This window comes from Amblyomma mixtum, chromosome 8, assembly GCF_055824585.1.
Source record: "Amblyomma mixtum isolate Tamu chromosome 8, ASM5582458v1, whole genome shotgun sequence".
NCBI lineage: Eukaryota > Metazoa > Arthropoda > Arachnida > Ixodida > Ixodidae > Amblyomma > Amblyomma mixtum.
The window spans coordinates 82,254,670-82,279,328 of record NC_143019.1 but is presented as its reverse complement, the minus strand read 5'-3'; the positions used below and the strand labels follow the sequence as shown (position 1 = coordinate 82,279,328).

At 48.3% G+C, this 24,659-nt stretch overlaps 2 protein-coding genes across 2 annotated transcripts in view; one reads left to right on the top strand and one right to left on the bottom strand.

Moving 5' to 3' along the window:
* Gnpnat (glucosamine 6-phosphate N-acetyltransferase) overlaps positions 1–21,375 on the bottom strand; it is a 35,799-nt gene extending 14,424 nt beyond the window's left edge. The window contains exons 1-3 of the mRNA XM_089558590.1: positions 21,127–21,375; positions 2,497–2,641; positions 1,559–1,621 (exon numbers count right to left, since the gene is read on the bottom strand). Of these exons, the coding sequence (XP_089414716.1) occupies positions 1,559–1,621; positions 2,497–2,641; positions 21,127–21,138 (220 nt within the window). The 5' untranslated portion in view covers positions 21,139–21,375. The remainder of the gene's footprint in view (positions 1–1,558; positions 1,622–2,496; positions 2,642–21,126) is intronic.
* Positions 21,376–21,605: 230 nt separating this feature from the next.
* CLS (cardiolipin synthase) overlaps positions 21,606–24,659 on the top strand; it is a 29,954-nt gene continuing 26,900 nt past the window's right edge. Inside the window, exon 1 of the mRNA XM_089558589.1 lies at positions 21,606–22,245. Coding sequence (XP_089414715.1) covers positions 21,901–22,245 — 345 coding nt within the window. The 5' untranslated portion in view covers positions 21,606–21,900. The remainder of the gene's footprint in view (positions 22,246–24,659) is intronic.

Genomic DNA, 24,659 nt, shown 5'->3' with positions numbered 1-24,659 from the left:
TCGCCAATCGTAAGAGAGGTGTTAAGGAAAAAGACTTGTGTAAGCTAGTGCAGGCATTTGTGCTCAGTAGAATAGTGTATGCGACGCCTTATTTGAAGCTGGACGCGGCGGAAAAAGGAAAGGTGGAGGCTATGATTAGGCAGGCGTATAAAGCGGCCCTTGGGTTGCCTCAGAATGCGTCTACCGAAAGGCTGCTGGGATTAGGGGTGCACAACACCCTAGAAGAACTACGGGAGGCGCACTTGGTTATGCAGCTCGGTAGGCTTTCAAAAACAAAAGCAGGGAGGGACATATTGGAAAGGATCGGCATTGGAGTTGACGTTCCAGCCGGTGACACGAAAATTCAGGTGAGGCGGGAAATGCACAAGGGCTTGTACATAAAACCTTTGCCCAAGAACATGCATCCAATACATCACGAGGACCGCAGGAAGGCAAGAGCCAAAGCTTTACATGCTAAGTACGGGAAGTACAACGGGGCAGTCTATGTAGATGTCGCCGAGTATAAGAACAAGGATGCATTTGCAATTGCGGTGGTGGACGGGCGGGGCCACTTGATCGCCTCTGGATCAGTCAAAACCCGCTCCCCAGAAACTGCAGAGGAAGCGGCAATAGCACTAGCTATGACTAGTAGTAATGCTGACCTGATCTTCAGCGATTCAAAAACAGCCATCCGAAATTTGGCGAGGGGCAGAATATCTGTCACAGCGGCGCGGTTGTTGAATCGGGCCACGGAGCAAGGGATTACGGAGGCGGAAATTGTCTGGGTACCTGCACACTCTGGGAACCCTGGGAACGAGACGGCTCACATGAATGCTCGAGGTTTCGTCAGCCGAGTAGGTGAGCCGGACGTCCCGGGAAGGTCCACGAGAGATGGGCTGGTATCCTTTCATGACATTACTACTCATTTCAGACTTAACCGGAGGATTTACCCACCCCCGGACAAGCAATTGGTGAAGGCGCAGGAATGCGTCTGGCGCCGATTGCAGACCAGATGTTTCTTCAACCCATACGTGTTGAGCAAAATCTACCCGGACATTCAGCCGGAGTGCAAATGGTGTCACGAATTGGCAACCTATGACCACGTATTATGGAGCTGTAGCATAGCACCGCCACCGGCGGACATTATGCGTGATCCTTCCCTCGAGCAGTGGGAGGCCGTGCTGGCCAGCTCAGACCCGGTCGTCCAGACCAGGGCCGTGGAGTGGGCCACCCAGGTCGCCGTCAGCCACGGGTTGATGGCCATCTAACACGGAATCGTCCACACATGCTCTCTGACGAAAATAAAGTTTTTCCATCCATCGTACGACTGGAAGTAAGACTCCGATGTCAGGCGTCTCATGGAACTGCAATGCCAGCTGTGCGATTAAACGTTGCCGGATGAACAATCCGAAAATGTTTTACCAGCGTCCGCGGAGCACTCACTGCATACCACAACAGACGCACATCATGTCACGCATACGATTCCATGGACGGGGCGCACTACGCAACTGTATTGCGTAGAACGCTATGGACATTTAATCTAGTTGATCAATCGCACCGTCTGAGAGAAGACACCTACCGAGGAACTGTTCCCTGGAGACGTCTCCCCCTACTGTCAGCTGAGTGAGGAGTTCCAGGAAACCTGCGCAAAATCAGAGAGCATGAACTGATTTATTTCACATAGTCGGCATTGTGCTTCGCACGCTCTGTTTGCCACGACATGCAAACAACAAGAGGCGACGCGCGCGTACCCCTAAGCGTGAAAATACTAAGACAAGGCGCGACGAGCGCGAAAGTAAAAATCCACAAAAAGAAGCAGTAAAATAGTATACGGAATGTCTTAGCCAGCAATCAAAAACGGCCGGATGTGATCACAAGCTAGCTCCGGTCGGCTTTTTCCGCTCTACATTAGGAAAATCAATACGGTATCGCGAGCCTTACAATGAGACGATATGTGCGGGTATCGTTGTAGCATTGCCTCTGGGCCCCTGTCATCTTCGCTACAAAGCGATTCACTACTTGCACTAGTCTAGAGTATCACAAAATCAGCATATACCTTAGTCGGATACAGGTCAAGAAAAACACGGCTTTTCCCCGTCAAAGAACCCTCTTCCAGCCAATGGCGTCGGCTGATTCTCATGGACCTATTAGCGTGACGATGCAGGGAGCGGCAGATTAAAGGGGACAGCCTTCCTCCCTGCATTGTCGGGGACAGCCCACTCCTTGCAGAGAGTGTCAGTGCCACTCTCTGCATTGTCATGCTACTCACTATAGCAGCTTCATGAGAATCGGCTGACGTCATTAGCTGGAAGCGGGTCCTCTGACGGGGAAAAGTCGCTTTTTTGTTGACTTGTACCTGACTACACAGTGAAACACAGTACGCAGACTTGCCATTTTGTTGGGTGCTAAGGCGCATAAGCGGTTAGGCTACCATGCTCCACACATAAAATTAGCATGCACCTTGCCCACGTACCTGCAAGGTCTGCAAGGTTACAGATCCAGCCAGAGTATACCAACCTCGGTCATAGTCCCCGGAGCTGAGAGGTCGGACCCTGAGCGGTGGTTCGGCTGCAGGCAGGTCGATGCTGACGCCTTCCACTGTGTCCAGGCTCTCCAGGAGCTTGGGGTCGAAGAGTAGCGTGTCCTCCGGCTCGCCTCCATTCTGTAGGCAAAAGTACAGGCCATCAACAGAAGGACATTAATGCGATGTGACGACGATGCCGCAGAAGCCGTTGAACAATGAGGCTGCGATACGCTTTCAGCAACTCGCTTAATTTGTCGACCAATGACTACCGTATTTACTCGAGTAATGAACACGCTTTTTTCCCTACAAAGCCTCTAGAAATTTAAGGGGGGGTGTTCAATACGCGGGATGGAATATCCAGAAAAAAAAAATGTGAAGTGGTTTGGTTTGGTTTGGTTTATGGGGTTTAACGTCCCAAAGCAACTCGGGCTATGAGAGACGCCGTAGTTTAAGGGCTCCGGAAATTTCGACCACTTGGGGTTCTTTAATGTGCACTGGTAAAAACGCAACAAGAAGTATAGGCTCGCGAAATAAATGCTTCGCCCGGTACGACTAACCTACCGAATAAAATAAAACGCATTCATCAGCACAGGTTTCAAGCTCGAGAGCACATGCAACAACTTTCTTTTTTTTTTTCTTAAACGTGCGCACACAATTCATGCACCGGCCCATAATGCAGTCCAAAGAGGGCACGGTTGGATTTCACTCCGCAGCATCCAACTCGAAACCCAGCCGCAACAAGTTGCTATAATATCTGATACGGCAGATGAAACCTGGTCTGTATTTGATCTCGATTTCTACGCGGAACATTCTTATTACCTCTTGTCAGGTAGGGCGAGGTGTATAGGTATCGACATTCGACAGAGAGCGTGTTACAGTATTAAGTAGTTCCTTCGGCATTCCAAAATGGGCTCCTGCTAGCTTTCAGTATCCTTAGCAGCAGACTAAGCGCTAAAAGAAAGGGAAAAAGATTAGGAGCCTTCGTAACGAATCCTTAACGAAGGAAATGCGATATTATTTAGTTTGTCAATTTTGCCGTCTACGCAGCAATTCCCATATCTTTTCTGCGACTGAATCTTGTACCCTTCGCCATCGCTATGTTATGTAGACACAAACACAAAGAACTACTTTAGAGAGACGCCGACATGCGGCCTCCCTGTCGCTCCTGGCATATACGGAAGCTCGGCGCCCCACCGCCGCAAATATACCACCGTTTCCATTAAAGAAGAGCTTGAAACCAGATTTTCCCGCCATTTTTAAAATCACGCCACATTTTCCCACCAAAACCGATTGAAGCCAGATTTTCCCGCCCTTTTCACATCACGCCACCTTTTCGCGCCCAAACTGCAAATCCACTCACTATGCCAACTTAACCCATGTCAGATGGGCCAACTGCCAAATTTTGGGGTTCTTTCAATATTTAAACCTTGGCATTGCTCTCCGATTGGTTCGTGTGGGTTCACGTGACGCTAATGACGTCACCTCCCAACTCAGCAGTCAGAGAATGTCGTTACAGAGAAACCGGGCGGTTTTCGAGAGACGACAACCTAAACGCTACTGCGTTAAAACTATGTACAGTCTTTGTCAAAAGTAACCAGGCTGCATGGTTTGCTTCTCATTCGTATAACAGAGCCCTCACAGCTTCCCTAAAGATCAAAAACTCTTCGAAGGTGAGAACAGGGGTTCTTCTTACCATACAGAGATAGGGAGCTTGAGGGCTGGCCTAGTAGCTTTAGTATACGACTGAGAAGGAAAACGTGCAGCCTGGTTACTTTTGACAAAGACTGTACCTTTTGGCAGCCAAAGTATGGGGGTGCGTTCATTACGCAAGTAAACAGAGCAAGCTTTTCTTCAACAATACCAGCAGCGCGAACAATGACAGCACTGCAAGTGTATCAGTGCCACCTATTAACGCACGTCGCGAGGCACGAGCGTTTCCTGCTCTGCCGACGTCAATGGCAGCGCGCGCGTCTGCACGCTAGTCTTAATCGGCCACTGCGGGAGCATCAAGATGAAGCAGGCCAACCGCTCTTCGTATAAACTGAATCACAACAACGTCTGGCCAGTGCGGGAGTCCTATGACACGATACAGACCTTTTCGATCGCAGACGCCTGTTTCAGGTCCGTGGCTGGCACCTTTACAGACAATGACTTCGGTGATAAGGTATACACCAGGAACTCTTCAGAGACGCGAGCATGACTCAATGTCGGCCAGTGCACCGATAAGGAAAGTCACCAATGACCGAAGAAACCATGCTTGAAACAGAAAGGCGCAAAGGTGACGAGATAAAAAAAGGAACGTGAAGCAACAGGACAAGCGCCTGTTCTTCTTTTAGTACTTCTAGGCTGAAGAAACGTGTGCATAGCAGCTACCGCTCTTCATGGTCCGAGCGACCGGAACCAGAGGGAACGAGCGGTCACGAATAGAGCGACACGTGCAGCGCCTAAGTTGTAGTTTTGGATGTCCTGAACGTATAGCAGCAGAATGTGTCATGGATTATCAAGGCCATCGGTGGATTCAGTGACACCGGGAACGGTGATTACGAACGTGACGACGTCTCTGACGCAAGCTGGCAAGGCAAGCGACAGCACGCGAAGAAAGCGTAAAGAAGCGCCTCCTCGTCTGGACAGCGGAGTAAAACATTGCCCTGAAGGTACTGAGATAAGGTGCACAACTTCCCAGACAGGGCGTTATCTACAGTGGCCCAGATAGGGTCCGCTCTACAGAAGGATGCGTTAACCAAAGATTTTAGGGGAATCCCCCAAGGTGGAGTAGATTCCCACTTCTAGTTCTAGATCAATTCGCTCTCGCCCTACCATAAGCTTGCCGTCCCGGTTAGCTCAATTGGTAGAGCGACTGCTCCGGTGTAGCGGTGGTCCCGGGTTCGAACCCCGGACCAGGACGAATTTTTCTTTAACTACGAAGTTTCTGTGAAAGCTGTATAGCTTTCCTTTGTGGCCGTATGGCTGCGCTCGGGTGGACGTCAATGAGTAATTACTCCCTTATTACAAGGATGCAACATATTTCCGTTTGGATGTGTACTACTATACGCTCAGGCACAAAGAAGAAGCGCAAATCACTGAAGAGAAAACAACGCGCAAGCGACACCCTCTCCCGAAACACACACACAGACAGAGATGCGCATACACGCGGAAGGTTGGTCGCAATGACTTGAAAAGTCGGGCTTGTTTAAGATTAAGCACAAGAGAAAGCGGCAATGGCTGGAGCGGTTGTTGGCTTGACGAAGAGGAAGTGCTAGGGGAGGGGGGTGGCAAGCCTGTGGCTCAGCAAAAAGGCCAACTGCTTGGATGAAAAGTTCTGCTGGTTCGCGCACTGATTTGTACGCTAGGCCATGGAAACCCGCTACAGCAGCTTGGGCACGACGGCAAGAAACGACGCGCTGGAAACTTTTGTGTTCCGGAAGGGAACAACATCTTATGCTTCTTGGCGCGTGGCGCAGCTGTTATTAACGAAATCGTTTAATTTAAAGGTAGCGAGAAACAAAAACAAAGAAAAACAAGACGAGGAGCGTTGGCCCAAGTCACCATCCGGAGCTGAACTTCCGGCTGTGAGCTGTGCAGCACGGCCTCCCCTCTCTCCTGGTCGTCGAGTCTCAGAAAAGGGGGAGTTGGAGTATTAGGGCAGGCCCTAAGTATGTGATAAATATCCGCCTTAGGGTGCTGGCACAATTCGCAGGACGGATGAAAGCCACCTGGGTGCATGACGGAATACAGGAAGGGGTTCTCAGTCTCCCTTTAAAACTTTGCCATTTTTCCTTTCTATCGAAACGATATATTTCTGCGCCTAATTAGTACATCCAGGCCTGAAGAAAGACAATTTGTTAGTTTTCCAGCGCAAAATACTGAAGGAGTTGATTTTTTTAGGGCACCTGAAAAACTTCGTATAGTGTGTCGTAAGTGATTAAATTAGCAACATCGAAGTTCCGCGAGTGAGCAAGCAAGCACGCGAAGGATCGTAAAAATAATTTCTATTTCGAAACTCCACATCACGCTTGAAATTGCGAAAAAAAAAAGACGTTACTAGTGGCGAAAAAAAAAAAATGTGCGCACAAAACTGGCGGACGATGTCCTACCCCGCTCACTGTTTCGGTAAATAATATTTACTGCGTCCGCTACATGGCACAAAAAAAAAACAGCTTATTTGCGAGATGAAGGTTGCGAAATTCACCTGAAACAAAGAAATCACTGCTAGGTGACCTCCACTCTAAGACAAAGACGTGAGTTAGCGTTGTACCCAACTGTGCATGCATAGAGTGTCAAAGGGTTAATTCTGGTATCTTCCACTCGAATCTCAGTACAGCCTACACACTAAACAGGAAATAGTAAAGGGGGAGTAAGCTGTCCTCTAGCGCACTTCCTTTTACAGAAGGAAGTGCTTTACTACCTTGTTACTCACAGAGAGGCGCATTCGAGTTGTGCAACGGCTCGCTTTCTTCTATAGACCAGATTTTTGAGCCTCTCCTGGGCGCGGCCATTTTGCACCGACTGGCGCGCCGCGGTGCGGGCGTTTCTTTGGGGACTGCGGGGCTGCGGCAGTTCCGCGGCCGCGCCTGCATATAGCCGCGCTTCGGGCGCTAAAAAAACATTGTCGAGCATACTTCCGCTGCGTGGCTGTGTTGCAGGAAGTATTTACTTTATCAAAGCGATAACATTGACGCGTTTTAATGACATTTAGTTTGACATTCAGGTTAATTGTGCCGGCGCTTAGAACGCGCTCGTGCTTATATCGAATTCCATCTTGGTGCTCCACCGCAAAGAAACTTTTTATTCAATATCAAGAATTAGGTTTGCGGCTAGTATGCAGTTCCAATTCCCATGCACTCTTATTCCTTCCTGCCGGCCATAAAGCCCCCCCCCTCCCCCCCCTTCCACAAACGGCTTTCTTGTCGCCGCGCCAGTTTATCAACAAATTACCGCTGTGAGCTCAACTGAGTCGCAGCGCCAACAGAAAACAAATTTTGTCATGGTTTATGCAACCTGGTGCATAAAAACGTACTTTCGCTTAATTTATAAAAGCTTGAATAGATATGAGCAGCTAATCCAGCTTTCACTAATTCTGAGGTCCGAAGTCGCGTTATGTTACTCAGGAGCTCTCGCCGCGTGTGAGAGCGTTGCGTAGGCGTTTGGCTAAGTGTGGAAAATGTAATGAAATCGCGCATATTTTCCTATGAATAATGTAGATACCGCACCGCTGCGGTGGCTCAGTGGTTACAGCTCTCTGCTCTGGCCCAAAAGACGCGGGTTCGATCCCGGCCGCGGCGGCCGAATTTCGAAAGAGGCGAAATTCTAGAGGCCCGTGTACTGTGCGATGTCAGTGCACGTTAAAGAACCCCAGGTGGTCGAAATTTCCGGAGCCCTTCACTACGGCGTCCCTCATAGCCTGAGTCGCTTTGGAACGTAAAACCTTAATAAACCAAACCAAGCTAAGGTAGATACCAACAGCAGAAAGATACTATAGATAAACCTTTACCCCCCGATACCTCTGACATGTGTGCGGAAAAAGCAGCTGAAATCGGTAGCGGTCGTGCTTACAATCCTGTGCATGAAATGTTCTGAATGGGAACAAGAGCAAGCTCAGCGCAAGGATGCTGAACACGTACTAGTGATCGAAAACACGCGCTCCGTCGGGACAACCTTCAGTCTGCAGCTCGCCTATCCAGTTACTACTCCACTGAGTCAAGTCAATAGATCTACATTCTAATGCATAATATTATCATAGATGATATCGCACGTAAAAGGCGACAACAAACGACACGACAGCGCAGAAATCTGCTTCGAAGTGCCGGTTTCCAGTCCGTACACTACCTGGTCGACTACCCTCGGATGTCACGTTAACGAGTAACTGCGCACAAGATAACCGCAGCACTGTCTGGAAGAGGGCAAATGTGAGTAGTGACGCACAGCACACACCCTGGTCTATAGACCAGATTTTTTTACCCTCGCACGCAGGCTGCGGACGCGCGCCTACTCTCGACGCCAGTCGCCATCTGTCGGCGCGCGCGGCCCGAGGGACTGCGGGTCGCGCCGGCGCCGCGCATAGAACGCATGTTTACGTGTTCGCTTCTGCCGTTTTGTGCTCCATCAGCTAACGTATGAGGGTGTGTGCTGTGCGTCACTACTCACATTTGCCCTCTTCCAGACAGTGCTGCGGTTATCTTGTGCGCAGTTACTCGTTAACGTGACATCCGAGTGTAGTCGACCAAGTAGTGTACGGACTGGAAACCGGCACTTCTAAGCAGATTTCTGCGCTGTCGTGTCGTTTGTCGTCGCCTTTTACGTGCGATGTCATCTATGATAATTTTATGCATCAGAATGTAGATCTATTGATTTGACTCAGTGGAGTAGTAACTGGATAGGCGAGCTGCAGACTGAAGGTTGTCCCGACGGAGCGCGTGTTTTCGATCACCATGTACGTGTTCGGCACCCTTGCGCTGAGCTTGCTCTTGTTCCCATTAAACACATTTCATGCAGAGGATTGTAAGCACGACCGCTACCGATTTCAGCTGCTTTTTCCGCACGCATGTTAGAGGTATCTGGGGAAAGGTTTATCTATAGTATCTTTCTGCTGTTGGTATCTACCTTAGCTTGGTTTGGTTTATTAAGGTTTTACGTCCCAAAGCGACTCAGGCTATGAGGGCTCCGGAAATTTCGACCACCTGGGGTTCTTTAACGTGCACTGACATCGCACAGTACACGGGCCTCTAGAATTTCGCCTCCTTCGAAATTCGGCCGCCGCGGCCGGGATCGAACCCGCGTCTTTTGGGCCAGAGCAGAGAGCCGTAACCACTGAGCCACCGCAGCCGTGCGGTATCTACATTATTCATAGGAAAATATGCGCGATTTCATTACATTTTCCACACTTAGCCAAACGCCTACGCAACGCTCTCACACGCCGCGAGAGCTCTTGAATAAAATAACGCGACTTCGGACCTCAGAATTAGTGAAAGCTGGATTAGCTGCTCATATCTATTCAAGCTTTCATAAATTAAGCGGAAGTACGTTTTTATGCACCAGGTTGCATAAACCATGACAAAATTTGTTTTCTGTTGGCGCTGCGACTCAGTTGAGCTCACAGCGGTAATTTGTTGATAAACTGGCGCGGCGACAAGAAAGCCGTTTGTGGAAGGGGGGGGGGGGCTTTATGGCCGGCAGGAAGGAATAAGAGTGCATGGGAATTGGAACTGCATACTAGCCGCACACCTAATTCTTGATATTGAATAAAAAGTTTCTTTGCGGTGGAGCACCAAGACGGAATTCGATTAAGCACGAGCGTGTTCTAAGCGCCGGCACAATTAACTTGAATGTCAAACTAAATGTCATTAAAACGCGTCAATGTTATCGCTTTGATAACGTAAATACTTCCTGCAACACAGCCACGCAACGGAAGTATGCTCGACAATGTTTTTTTAGCGCCCGAAGCGCGGCTGTATGCAGGCGCGGCCGCGGAACTGCCGCAGCCCCGCAGTCCCCAACTAAACGCCCGCACCGCGGCGCGCCAGTCGGTGCAAAATGGCCGCGCCCAGGAGAGGCTCAAAAATCTGGTCTATAGTATGTGTTGCGGCTCTTGAAGTACACTTGAAACACGTCAGCTGCAAAGTTCTGGTTGATTTTGTCTATGGGGTTTAACGTCCCAAAGCGACTCAGGCTATGAGAGACGCCGTAGTGAAGGGCTCCGGAAATTTCCACCACCCGGGGTTCTTTAACGTGCACTGATAACGCACAATACACGGGCCTCTAGAATTGCGCCTCCAAAGAAATTCAGCCGCCCCGGCCGGGATCGAACCCGCGTCTTTCGGGTCACCAGTCGAGCGCTGTAACCACTGAGCCACCGCGGCTGCTCAGCTGCAAAGGGGTGAGAATGAATTCTTTGTTTCACCTTCCAGAGATAGCTAAACAAGCCACACTGAAAGGACTAGCAGCTAGAGCCCGTTGGGCTGCGTATTTTTGACAAAGACTGCAGTGCACGGGCGTTAACACAGTTGGCGAATTCGAACGTCATTGTGGCTTCTTTTCTGTTCGTAATTGAGACACCGTCGTCGTTTTGAGCCACAGCGTCTGTGTCAGTCGAGAGCTGCTCGCGTCAAAAGGCGCGCCATGCGTGCCCAATCCATTTTCCAAACAAGCAACCTGCCTTGCCACAAATATTTACCGCCTTCCCTAAATGCAGTGTTTTGTTAGCAGACAAACGCATCGCTATGCCAGGCAGTGCTCCAACTGTGTCGCTAATCATGGGTGCACGCTGTTTCGTCGTTATCTTTTTTAAACTTTTACAATAAGCAACAACAGAGCGGCGTATACACAGGGCAAATAAACCAAGTATATCTGAATATATATGTCATATTCACTGACATGCCCCGAAAATAATCTGTACAGAAGTCACCAAAGACGCACGCATTTATCGTGACTGTCATGGTGGACATACTGCCATAATGGGCAAGAACGCAGAAACTATATGCTTCAAAGCCAAACTGAGAAACAGCTTGCCAGCTCTGTGCTAATTCCGCGTTGACAGTTCGATTGTCCAGTAAAAGTGCGAGCCGCATAATTTTATTCCCTGATTTATGTTATTTACATTTCACCAAATGTTTACGGGAATTCCCCAAGGTGCAGTAGATTTGTAATAACGGAGTAATTACTCATTGACGTCCACCCGAGCGCAGCCATACGGCTACAAAGGAAAGCTATACAGCTCTCTCAGAAACTTCGTAGTTAAAGAAAAAGACGTCAATGAGTAATTACTCCCTTATTACATGTTATTTACATTTAAGCGCACTTTTACGACGGTTTTCTTTTGTGCATGTGCAGTTGCGAACTACTCAGTCGTACTTTGGAAAAAAAAAAAGGAGGAAGGAAAAAAGCCCTCCAATAACCGAAATATACTTTACGCGTAAGTTACAGCGCTCGGCACCTGCGCTCTTTTTGTACTTTCTACCGACAGAAAAAAAGCGCCGTCAGTATGAATTTCAATCTATACTGCATGCCATCCACCGCCTGAGCGAACGATGCAGCTGTGACACTTATTGTTCGCGTCAAGACCCGAAGGCGAACTGTAGCCGACGCTTCACAAGTATACAATTACATTTATTTCTTTTATTTATTTTCGGCGTCGTTATTTTTTCATGAAGTTGTTTGCGCGAGTGCACGTATCATTCCCAATGCTACATAGTTCCGCCTGCTGTACTTGTCAGTCATCATATGCTGCAGCTTGGCACGTGTTGTTGTGCTCACGAATCTTCGGGCACGCGGCTAGCGCAAAGGCATATATTCCTTTTTGTTTGTTTTTATTGCATATTTTACATATTATCTGTACACGCATCCCCAGCTGCTGGGTCTCCTACAGCATATGCACCAAAAAAAGAGCAAAGAAGACGCACATGATCTACGTATGTACAGTATGCGTCATGCATAGAGGGAACACAACAACGCGTGGTCGCCGCACTTCGCGAAGCGCTTCCACCGACATGTCGACGAGAGTTGGCTGCAAAGGCGCATGCGCGCATACTCCTGGTGCCGCCCATTTCCCGCCGTCTCTTGGTGGCAGCTAGCGCTTCGCGAAGCGCGGTGACCACGCGCTGCCGTGTTCCCTCTAAGCATGACTCACACTGTATACCTAATTTTCTTTCAAGCAGCGGTCAAATTTCTCCACGCAGACGGGTTGAATATTTAAACTGTGGCGTGGGCCATACCGATACCGCTGCTACTGCAGGCACAAGCGTCACGGCCCGCCGCTGGGGGGGGGGGGGGGGGGCAGTGGCTGAAGCGTCCGGCTGCCGCCCGAGATTCAGCATTTCGATAGAGGCGAAACGCAAACACGCTCGTGCGCTGCGCGTTGACGGTGGTGCAAGCTGAATTAAGCACGCCAGGTGGGCGCAATTGATCGGAATAAAAGTACGACCTGTCTCACATCCCACGTGCCGCTTAGGATGTACACCAGGCATACAAATTAGGCGTGCATGGCTTACTTGGGCACACAGCCGCGCGTGTATATATATATATACAGGGTGTTTTTTTTTAGAAGGTCCAAAATTTTTAAAGAAAGGTAAATTCCTTTAGATTTATTTTAACCCTGGGGCTATACTGAGGGCTACGGCGGACACCAGGTAAGAGGCAAACTACTTTAATTAGTTCGCTGATTAGCTGAATACGTTAATTAACTTTTATAATTTTTATTTTAGGGGATATGTTGTATTAGCAGAATTGGAGATAATCTTCCAAACAGTCCAGCCAAGAAAAAAGATTTTCATGAAAAAATTTTTTGCGCGCGTAACGAAGCGAGAAAAAGTCTCCCTGGTAGGCAGCTTCACACTGTAACACAGCGTCTGTGAGCGCTCGCTCCGCCCTGCACTTTGTGTCAATGCGTTTTTGTTCCAGCGCGGCATTCCGTGAGGCCGCGGAGCGAAGCGAGATAAGCAGCGATAGCGCAGGCCGCCAGTCCGGGACGCTTGACGCAAAGCGCAGGGCGGAGTGAACTACGTCAGAGGCGCTCCCGCCGCTGCGTTACGGTGTGAAGATGCCTACCAGGGTGACTTTTTCGCGCCTCGTAACGTGCGTGAAAAATTTTTAATTAAAATTGTTTTTTCTTGGTTGGACTGTTTAGAGGACGATCTCCAATTCTGCGAATACAACATATCCCCTAAAACAAAAATTAGAAAAGTTAATTAACATATTTAGTTAATCAGCAAACTAATTAAAACAGTTTTCTCCTTACCTGGCGCCCGCCGTAGCCTCCAGTATAGCCCCAGTGCTAAAATAAATCTAAAGCAGTTTACCTTTTTTTAAAAATTTTGGACCTTCTAAAAAAAAACACCCTGTATATATATATATATATATATATATATATATATATATATATATATATATATATATATATATATATATATATATATATATATACACGAAGCGTGATGAGGTAATTAGGGGGCGAGAAGGTGTAATGCAAACGGTCCAGACCGATATACGAACGGGCTCAATTCGTTTCATATGAGACGTGTGGCCAGAAAAGGGGATTATGATCGAATGGTATTCAGAAGGACTTAGGAGCTGCGGTTCTGCGTATCAAGGTATATTAACGAAATTCGAATAAGGACGCAGCGTCTGCGACCTGTAGAGCAAATGAACCGAAGTGGTGCAAAGCAATTATTTCCTCTCTGGCTGTACGTCTCGCCCACTAGAGACAGAGCGTATAACGAACAAGAGTAGTACATGCCGCTTTCAAGAGGGCGAAGCGCAGCCACGTACAAGCGTTATCTGATAGGAGAGGTTGTCAGTCGTTTAACAGCCCATCGTATACGCGCTTCGCACCTGATCGTAGACATGTATACTCTACACTCTCGAGTGGGGCTGGAAAAATGGGCAGAACTATAGAACTTGCGAGAACGTTCTTGCAGGCTAGTTAGAGTATACTGAGAGGGGGTTTACAGCGCAGACAAACACAGGAAGAAACGAAGTGACAAAACAGCGCTCTGTTCTGTCACTTCGTTTCTTCCTGTGTTTGTCTGCGCTGTAAACGCTCTGTTCTGTCACTTCGTGAGTTTGCCTGTCTGCGCTGCAATCCCCCCCCCCCCCCCCCCCTTTTCAGAACTATAGAGTTTCGAGTTCAATTATGATTGCTTCCTCACAGGTGCACAGCTGAAAACATTGCATATCAGACATGGATGCTGTTTTTATCTCGCACGAAGGAGGTCTTCGCCACGGGCTTTCATTTTAAAGGCGCAGAACGCTTGAGACAGAAACGCGGAAACGAATACGTGCTCGTACTTAGGTACATACGAGTTCACTGTTACCTGCAACGCGACCGCGGCAGACGGGACTTGCGGTGCAATTCGTATAGCAATGCACAGGCAGGGACCCAGCATGGAGCTGGCCTTCTCCTTTCTATAGGCATTCGCCGCTTATAAGCATTACCTGACGCCCACTATGTCCCCTGAAGTGACCACGTATGCGGTAGACCTAGATTACGCCACGCGGGTCAGCGCAGAGTCGGAGGGTGAAAGCGTACGAGATGGTCGCATATTGAACAGCTCAAAGCAAGAGTTCAAGGCAGGTATACAGTATTTACTCGCACGATAGACGCACCGATTCGAAGAGTCATTCGATTTTAGAAAAAAAAAATTAACTAACAGCATTACCAACTTACACCCAGTGTTATACATGCACACTTCCCAAATTATCACCAAGTTTTCGGACAATAAGTGCGTTCATTACGCGAATAAATAAATACGACCGTTGGGCGCAAAGATTCGAGAGAAAACCCTAGAAACGGTAGACTCCGATTAGCTATTTCCCACAAATCACTGCCTAAGGCACGGCCTCGGTGCAGTAGGTTAAATCCCCTTTATCCACTTTGAACGTCTCAACCACGGTTTTAGTCTATTTCGCGTGGCCATGTCAAAGACAGGTAAAAAGCGCTACCGGTGACTGCCCAAGCACACAAATTGGGTGGTATATTGCTCGAGCAAGATACCCTGAATTCCATAACGGGTAGTTTATACAGTGGTTTATGACATTGGTTTGCTGAGTTTACCGTTCGCGGTGAAATGTCGCGGCAGTCACCCTGCCCCAGCTCCTAAGCTATTCTTAAGGCACTGCCCCTTACCCCCCCTTGCCTTCCTCCAACAGTTGTATTTGAGCGTGTATGGCATACACGGATTTCTAGTCACCCCTAAGAATGGCTTACAGGTTACAGCTGCGCATACAATTATGCGCACTCCGACGCTCACGGAACTAACCTTCGGCTACCGGTATACCGGCCAGCAACGTGGTAGCTGCATGCAGTGTTTACCATTTTTTTTTTCGCGTTATCCCTGTCACGCGCAACCCCCATCCGCCTCGGAAAATGAAATAAAGCAGAATAGAACGAAACGCTTCCCACACTCTAAACACAAAGTTTATACACCTATATATGAGAGTATACAGGGAGTATAAGCTGTCCTCAAGCGAACTCCTTTTATAAAAAGGATTGAGCTAGAGGACCACTCACTTCCTTTTTACTCCTTTCTGTGTTTAGAGTGCACGTTAGCCATAAACAGTACTATGGATGCGTCAGCGATAACCCGCACAGTGTCGAAACCGCGAGTCAAAGGCTAACTGCTACAAATGACGTCTCCCTGCTTGCGACCTGCCTGCCAATCTTGGGTCAGCTCGTGATGTATATATCATGCACGCCCGGCTTTAAAGGGAAACTGCATAGGTTTTAGAAATCAACGACCTTAAGAGGGTCGAATGTGTGAAACTTGGAAGTAAAGCATGCGAAGTCTTCTTGGACTAGCACTTGAAATAGTGAAGTAATCGCCGATTAAAATCCGGACGCCCTTCAAGCTTCTCCGCAGCGCACAACGCCAAGTGGGAGACGCATGATGACGTCAACGAAGGTATCGGTACATTTCCAACGCACAAACGCCTGCTTTGAAGGAAAGAAACCAATGCCACCGAAGGCGAACCCTGCCGAGAGTTGTTTGGCAGCGTCTAACGCGTCAGGGCAGGATGTGACTGACGACAGGGGTAATTTGAAATCATACCTTCCATGACGTCACGTTGAGTTTTCCTGCACTCCTCCAGTGCATAGAGGAGAAACGCAAATTTCAATAGTCGATTACGTAACTATTTTAAATGCTAGTGCAAAAACATTTGGCATGCTTTACCTACAGCCTATGTAGATTTGAATCCTTGAATATCACGAAATTCTCAAAAAAGTGCTGCAGCTGCCCTTTAAGTCGTGGCACGCAGGCCACTCGCTCGTTTCTTCTTTTACGGGTTGTCAACGAGAGGCTGTGCAGACGCGACCACAGCTACAATGCACGTGTGATCAGTGTTGGCCCCTCGTCTCTAGATACTGGCTTATGGTGGAGGCACTGTTAATTAATGCGCAAGCGCTCTGCGAGAGGCGCAAAAAAGAGAAAAGAACAGAACTCGTCGAAATTGGGGTACTTGGCCAGGGCAAACTTTGCCCGATCTTATTGGGAGCAGCGCTAACACAGGACCAAGGGACACAGGGGATTTTTTAATTTATTTATTTTAAATAAAATTAATTAAAAAATCCCCTGTGTGGCTGTTGGCTTCTCTCGTATTTATAACGAGCCCCTCACTCCCCTTTCCTTGCTTGCTATATATATATATATATATATATATATATATATATATATATATATATATATATATATATACAGGGTGTTTCACCTAAGACTTTCTGCAATTTTTAAACATAAGCTATTTTAATTAGATGTGCGCTTTTTCTGGCATAGCATTGTCAGTGGTGTAGTACATCATAATGCAGCTAAGACGTGCTAACTAGCAGGCTTGTTAACCAATATTTAATAGTTAACTTTTAAACTATTACCGCTGGGCTCCTTAATTATTGAGAGGCATGTAGCCCACCGTAAGTAATCTCCATATCCGTTTTTAAAATTTCGAGAACGCGATTATCCTCGGCGCTGTGGCCCAACAAATTTTGGCTATCTCGATGAGTTAGGTTCACTGGAGAGGTTGCTTTGCCTGCAAGCTTCTCAAACCGCATGTATTTTGGCGCGATGTAGGCGAAATTTGTTGGGCCACAGCGCCGAGGATAATCGCGTTATCGAAATTCTAAAAACGGATATGGACATTACTTTTGATGGGCTTCATGCCTCTCTATAATTAAGGAGCCCAACGGTAATAGTTTAAAAGCTAACTATTAAATATTGGTTAACAAGCGTGCTGGTTAGCACGTCTTAGCTGCATTATGATGTACTACACCCCTGACAATGCTATGCCAGAAAAAGCGCGCATCTAATTCAAATAGCTTATTTTTAAAAATTGCAGAAAGTCTTAGGTGAAACACCCTGTATATACCCCCTTTGCCAAAAGTAACCGAGCAGCTGGTTTTTGCTTCTCAGCCCCATAACGGAGTCTTTACGGCACCCCTAAAGACCGAAAGGCGTCAAAACGGGAGGACAAGGGTTGACCTTACTCTACACAGATTCAGAGCTTCAGAAGAAGTGCTGCCATAAGTGCTTCGCTATACGACTAAGAAACAAACTATCGCTGCCCGGTTACTTTTGGCAAAGACTGCCGTAACCCCGCAATCACGATACACAGATTCATCTTGCTGCGCGAAAAGATGGCGAAGAAAAAAGGCACGTGCTCGGCTCATGACAAAACAACCTTAATTAGAGATGAACCGGCAAAAAGGTGAATGGGGGTAACAACCGGGTGACCGGGTGAAAACAAACAAGAAAAAACAATAACAAGGGTAAAAAATTTTCTAACTGCTACAGGCGCGCGTGAAGGAAAAATGAAAGTAAGTGGCGAGGCGAATGGCACGTGCTCATTTTGAATGGAGGAAAAGGGGCGATAAAATGACACACACACAAAAAAAGGAATGAACTGCTGAAAACGAACAAGAACAACACCAACAGGGGTTGGTGTTGTTCCAACCAACCCAACACACCAACACACCGGGGAGGCGTCTGGCGAGTACCACGACTGATGCCCAAGAAAAGCGATTTCTTTTGAAAGTATAATGTGATAGACGGCGCATTCACACAACTGTGATCTTTATTATTGGTGGTAAAAGCTTCTCAGGTTTCTCGAGCATGCTGGCTGAAGTATTTCTTGATGATGCGGGTTTTGGCAAGCAATGGAGAGCATTTGCATTAGGTGCGGTGAATGACTTTTTTTTATATTTAAGGTTATTCTGTCATTAGCCGAGCACGTGCCTTTTTTCTTCGCCATCTTTTCGCGCAGCAAGTTAAATCTGCGTATCGTGATTGCGGTATGTATATATATCTGTATTTCTGAAATAAACGCCAGTTGCTAATCAGCGCCTGTGTTGTGTTCTCGCTCCGTCCTGTGTTAGCGCTGTTCCCAATACGATCGTAAACGAACAACCCCAACTCTCCACTCTTCCGAGTTTCCCGATCTACGGCAGTCATGGAATACGTCTCGCATACTCACAGTTCATGCGGTACTTTCGAACCTCTCCAGACTGTCATAGATAATTCAAAGTTCAGAGGGAACGAAAATTAATTCGTTCGCACTACGTGGAGTTCGAATTCAAGGAAACCGGTGTGAACTCCTTTACATTTCATTTCGCGGTGACGGAGCCGCGAAGCCGCCAGTTTGCATAAACCGGAAGTTCGGATTAAGCGAGTTCGAATTCGCGAGATCCCAGAGCACACGTTTCCTCGTTTCTATGCCCGGCGCTGCTTATAGGAACATTGGCGTCAAGTTAACTACCGACGGTGGGGTACACCTGGTTCAATGTGACAGCTGGAAACAGCAAAACACACAAAAACGAAGACAGCCGAAGACAGCGCCTTTGTGTGTAGTCTTCGGTTTTTGTATAATGCGGTTTCCTGTCGAGACGTCAAAATAACTTCCGGATCAGTGTGATCATGAATTTTTCTCTGCCGTCTACTCAACCGTCATGGTTACAGTGCACCAGCTCAATTAATTCAGTGTAAAAACTAAATTACGTAACACTTCGCAGTACGTCAACGCAGCGAACGCGCAATCAATCAAAACAAAGACAACAGAACAAAAGAAAACAAACGCATCATATGCTCACAGTTCTGGCCAGGCAGCTGACGCAACAGAGTCTCATAGCACTGAGCCCACGCAAGCACAGGAATAGGAAAGGCACAAGACCGTCGTGAGACGACGTAAGCAACCGGTGCTATCTGTGCTTAGATACGCGATAGGCGCGAGGCGGTGCATATGCACAAGATCCTACCGTTATACCACTCGCCGTTTCCTGTTATTTTTGTTTTTTCCTGCCTTGTTGTTCATTTCCCTTTTATACTTTCCTGACAAGCCCGCCGTCAGGGGCTCTTTTCAATGCCGCGATCTGGCCATAATAACACCACGCAAACACGCTCGCACGGTTCGATCTCTAACGGGTCGAACGGCGGAGTCCGCAAGCTAAGATCACCCTTCGAGGCGCGAAGTCCCCTTTCAAGGTGAACCTGTCGGGTCCCCGTATGTATAGCAACGCCCTCACTCTCAATCGGCCGAGAGGAATCACCCCAGCTCGCAAAAGGCCAGTCCGGGGGGACCGTTAGTACAGGCCTTGTGCGCGATCGGTTTCAAATTGCAGCAGGCGTAGCGTGGCCTTTCACACTAGCTCCCGAACAAGTATGCCGGCGCGAACGCACGCGGAAGTATGTGACGAGACGGAATTCGCCAGCGCCTTTTTTGTATGCGTATAAGCACTTGGCTCGAGAAACTCCTCGAGTTATGCGGTTCTCCGAGGTAGATACAAAGGCGTGCTTTTGGCAGCGAAAGTGACCAGTCTAGTTGCACACGTAAGGAAGATATTCGCACGCGACAGGAACCTCACCGTCGTGAAGGAACGCAAGGGCGACTTAAACGAGTTCATAACAACGAGTATTTCGTTTTAGCGGGAAATAAAGAAAATCCAAAGGGGCGTTGAAACTTGGAAAGCGAGAATTTTACTACAGCTAGATGTAGTGAATTCAAGCTAGCTTGAATTACTTCTAGGGCCGATCTAATTGTGACTGCAGCACAGAATTGTGCTTACAAATGTGTGTAGAATATAAGACATCAATTCCTATAGGCCGATCGTTAACTTATCAGCGGATTGGGTGTAAGGGAAAATCATATCCAGCCGAATTAATCTTGAAGCGGCCACAGAATGCACTGTAGTGCAGTGCAGTGTGCGCGCCCCGCCGCGGGGGCTCAGTGGTTAAGGCGCTCGGCTGCTGACCCGAAAGACGCGGGTTCGATCCCGGCCGCGGCGACCAAATTTCGATGAAGGTGAAATTCTAGAGGCCCGTGTACTGTGCGATGTCAGTGCACGTTAAAGAACTCCAGGTAATCGATATTTCCGGAGCCCTTCACTACGGCGTCCCTCATAGCCTGTGTTGCTTTGAGACGTTAAACCCCAATAAACCAAACTAAACTAAATTAAGAAGTGCAGAGGTCCAGTTAAAAAAAAAAATGCAAAGGAAGAGTTCACGATCGCGAGTGGAATCAAGAAAAATCGATCTGATTCCAAATGTGTTTCGGGTCCTTGCAACTGTTTCTTTAATGTATTAGTGCACACGCCGCGTCCGGTCACCGAAACGGAAGAAGCCCCAGTTCTTCGCATAGGTTATCTCTAGTGTCTTAATTACTCTTAAGTGTAATCAATCACCTTGCATGCATGGATTCACTCTAAATTTCCACAGACCGGTGGCTTCAGTAATCTTGCTAGTTATATATATAGTCATCTGCCGCCAGTCAAGTTGCTTACAGACATATCCAACACACAGGCACTGTAAACGATAAGACGGTGTGCATATCACTCGGCGTGGGTCCAACGCCAGCGACGCGCTAAGCGAAACTGGCCTCACCGGCCGATCAAGCCGACGCAAGAATGAATGAATGAAAGTCGGCGAAATAGGTTTCCGGTACACGTCTCAGCGCGCGCGATTTCGCGCTCTCAGCAGCCCCCTGACGCGGGCCCCCCGCACCTCGCGCGGTTCGGGAACGGAGAAAGGATGCCGCTGGAACAAGAGCGAACGCTCATTTGCATCTCCGTCGCCGGTCTCCGGTCGGGAATGGGACAAGAACCCGTCCTCTCCCCGGCATAAGACTCGGATGGAGACGAACGTAGGAGTACGCACCGTTACTCGCATGATGTAGCCGCTGCGCCGACGCTGTGGGCGCCTGTGACGACGTGGAGAACGTTACCGTGGCGCGGTACTGCGTCAGGAAGTGTTCGGCGACGACACCGGTCGGGTTTGGAATGCGGTTTCAACGAAGTGCGTGGCACACCGGCGCTTCGCACTGCAGACGACGTTGCGACCGTACCGATGACGGCTGAAGTGCGGGCTCGACCATAGAGTTTCTTACTATTAGTAAGAAACTCTATGGGCTCGACAGCTGCTTTCTGGCTTCTGGCTCGACTACCGGCTTCCTGTTTGCTGCCAAAAATGCAAAAATACATTATCAAAAAATGTTAACAAGACATTTTATTTTATATTAAATCAATAATTAATGTAGTTTCGTTTGTTTATGCATTTATAACTTAAGAATAGTCTATTAGTATAAACAATCAAAATATCGCAGCCAGCCAAGACGATCCCGAATCCAGTAGGCCGCAACAATGGCGGCCATCAGGCTCGCATTGTGGTGTTGACCTCGCATGTGTTGACTGGTAGCATCACGGTAGCGAAACCGCTCCATTCCTTCATAACTGCGAGACAAAGCTTCGTAGACAACATCAGTGCTGTCGTCGAGCTTCCGGCTAGTACACTACATACTCTCTACTAGCTGCTGTTCAAGTCCACCGTGCTACCGACAAGAAAGCACGGTGACTAATCCGTCAACAACTCCTTGTTCCCACGGGGATAGTAGAGTCGTGTCCTTCGCTGGTTTGTTGCGAGTGCTGTTTTGGTATGGCGCTTCGGCTGTGGTCGAGGCGTAGCCTGCCTCTGCGGACGTTGCTGCGACGCCTTCCCGTCAACGAGGCGGCGAGCTTGGAGCCGGGCGCCGCGGCGCCTGTCCTGTCGTCGGCGTGCGTGTGGCGGGTGTCGTGCATCTCGACCGGCGCGGGCGGCGACCGGGGCGCCGAGGAACAGGCGACCGCTCCGCGGCCCGTCTTCCTGCGCTCCAAGACGCGCGTGCAGAGGACGCGGGAGTCGTTGGCCCAAACCGGGGACTCCCTACGAGCCACTCGCAAGAGGGTCACCGAGAACGTCGAGCAGACCAAGCGCATCGTCACCGAACGCATGGGGCACCTGGTAATGGCTCCCGTGCTATGGGTGTGATTAGTTTGCGTTGTTTCGTGCTAGACTTTTGGTGCGTGGACATCGGTGACATGTCTGTGTGTGTGTCCTTGCGTGTGCTCATGTGTGTGTATGTGTGTGTGACAGTGTTCGTCGTGTTAGTCTCCTTTCTTGCAGCGTGCCATGTATGTATCATAGGTGTGTTTTGCTCTCTGCCGCCTATTTCTGACCGCCGGTCTCCTGTCAGTCCTCATTCCGGTTCGTAGCCAGCCACGTTCGGACGTGACTTCACCCTATGGACGTGTGTGTGGTCAGGGGATACAATGCGCGCCTTGTAGAGCATTTAAGGGGCCGGTACTATAACGATGAGTGGTGCCTGCCGAGGTAACTCTCTCGCTGTGTACCTCTTAGGAAGCCAACCAAAACGAATGCCTGGTGATGGCATCGGAACAGTGCTCATCGATGCTGGGCGTAAGTGAGGCTAGAGACTACAAAAGAAAAAAAAAAGCCACAACCCATTCCCTGATCCCATCAATGTTACCTCTCTTAAGTGAACTCGGGTCACTTGATTGAGGTGTGGCACCTTCCCAAGACCTCGCTCATCCTAGCCTACTAGTCTTTCTTCGCTGGGCAATGTTGTCCTTGGGAAGCTGTTGAAAAAGGGACTTTTTGGTTGCATTATGCTACTATGCTGACGATGTTTTCTCGGAAGGAAGCCTTGTACAACTCCTACCAAAGAAGAGAAGAATGGGAGAGCTGCACACCTTGAGCATGCGCTGTTCACTGGCACGCTGGTGCCATTGTTGCATGGCATGCAAGGAAACTTCAACGGAGAACCATGCAGAATTCATTCTTCCTCCCTTAAAATGGCCCTGAACAACCTTTGGAGCATGGTGACCTGGCAGTTCCAGCTGGTAGAGCATGTTGCTGTGGCCGCCTCAACCAAACTACTCTGAGGTTGAGGGATTTGCTGTGCTTACAACTCAGAAAAGCAGAGTGTAAGCACTTCTTCGTTTCTTACAGGCTGCCATTGTCACTCTATTGCTGCCATTGTGTCCTTGTCATAGAGTTTCTTACTATTACCTAGAGGGAAAGCTGGCAGCCCGTCTATGGGAGTTTGCATGGCGACCCCTCGAGACCACTTCAGCCACCATGGGCGCTCAAAGCATCATGGGGCGGTGAGCTACTTGTTGCGGAACTGCAACTTTTGGCCAAAAAAATAATAAAAAAATAAAGCTGTTTGATAACTACAAACGTCCTAGCATTCAATATCTTGTCTAATGATTACAACAACCGAGCAGAAAAGCATTTAAGTGCAAAGTTTGCCTAAAATAAGAGATGACTAGCTTTCCTATTGGCCAAGTGATGAACACTAAAAAAACTAATATTTCGTAATTAACAGGCGCACTTTTAAAAGTAAATATGTTTTAAAAAAAAATGTTGTTTAGATACTTTAAGAGGTTTTTTAATGGCATTTCGGAAGAGTAAAACCTTTTATTGGCATTGTGTGTCGTCGCGTTTTCACTACTATGGCTTTTGCACACTGCGTTCGCGCGAAAGTCGTCTGCGCACACACGAACTACGTTTTCGGAATGAAACGCCTTAGTACTGCCACTCTGTGTTCCCAAAAAACTACGACTGTGCCGCAACAAGTAGCTCACCGCCCCATGATGCTTTGAGCGTCCATGGAGGCTGAAGTGCAGCACCGCCAGCTTTCCCTCTAGGTAGTAGTAAGAAACTCTATGGCACATGGCATCAGCATCATGGCTCAAGGTAGGGGGCAAGAGCGCATTTACAATGGTCAAGAGAAACTATACATAGCTGTTCTAGACAGAGCACAACTGTCAGAGCCGCAGGTGAAGGGAAAATGGAGGACAGAATTGATGTTAAATGAGAGGCCAAAATGTAGATATTGTACAGCCCTTGTCAGAAGTGTCTGGCCCGCAGGATTTGGCTGTCAATCTACACAGTAGGTCACGTAGGCACCCTTGCTGCTCTATCTCTTAAGCATGAGCAAATGTCTAATCTTCACACCTATGGAGCTCTGGAACTTAAAGGGTACATTGTAAATGTCCCGTTACTGCCTCAACTGTGAACCCTGTAGGCCAGGCAATGTCGGTAAAGGCCGTGCCTTTATTTGTCCTATCTTGTTGCATGTGCAGTAAAAAAATTTTGCGTTGTCGCTGCTGAAGAGGTGCCCTGCCTGTTACACGTAAATTCCTATGATTAGCCGGGACTTCCTCAGGATCGGGATCCCTTTAATGCCCTCTGTGTTACAACTATCGCGTGTTGTGTAAATCAGAGAAAATCGAAAAAAAATTATCTCGGCTTAACCGCGCGTTTGTTCGGGCTCAAATTTCGCACAGAGGTTGCATTTGGCGGTCAGTTTTGTTTTATACTACATTTAGGTGGGGTACTTGCCTGATTCG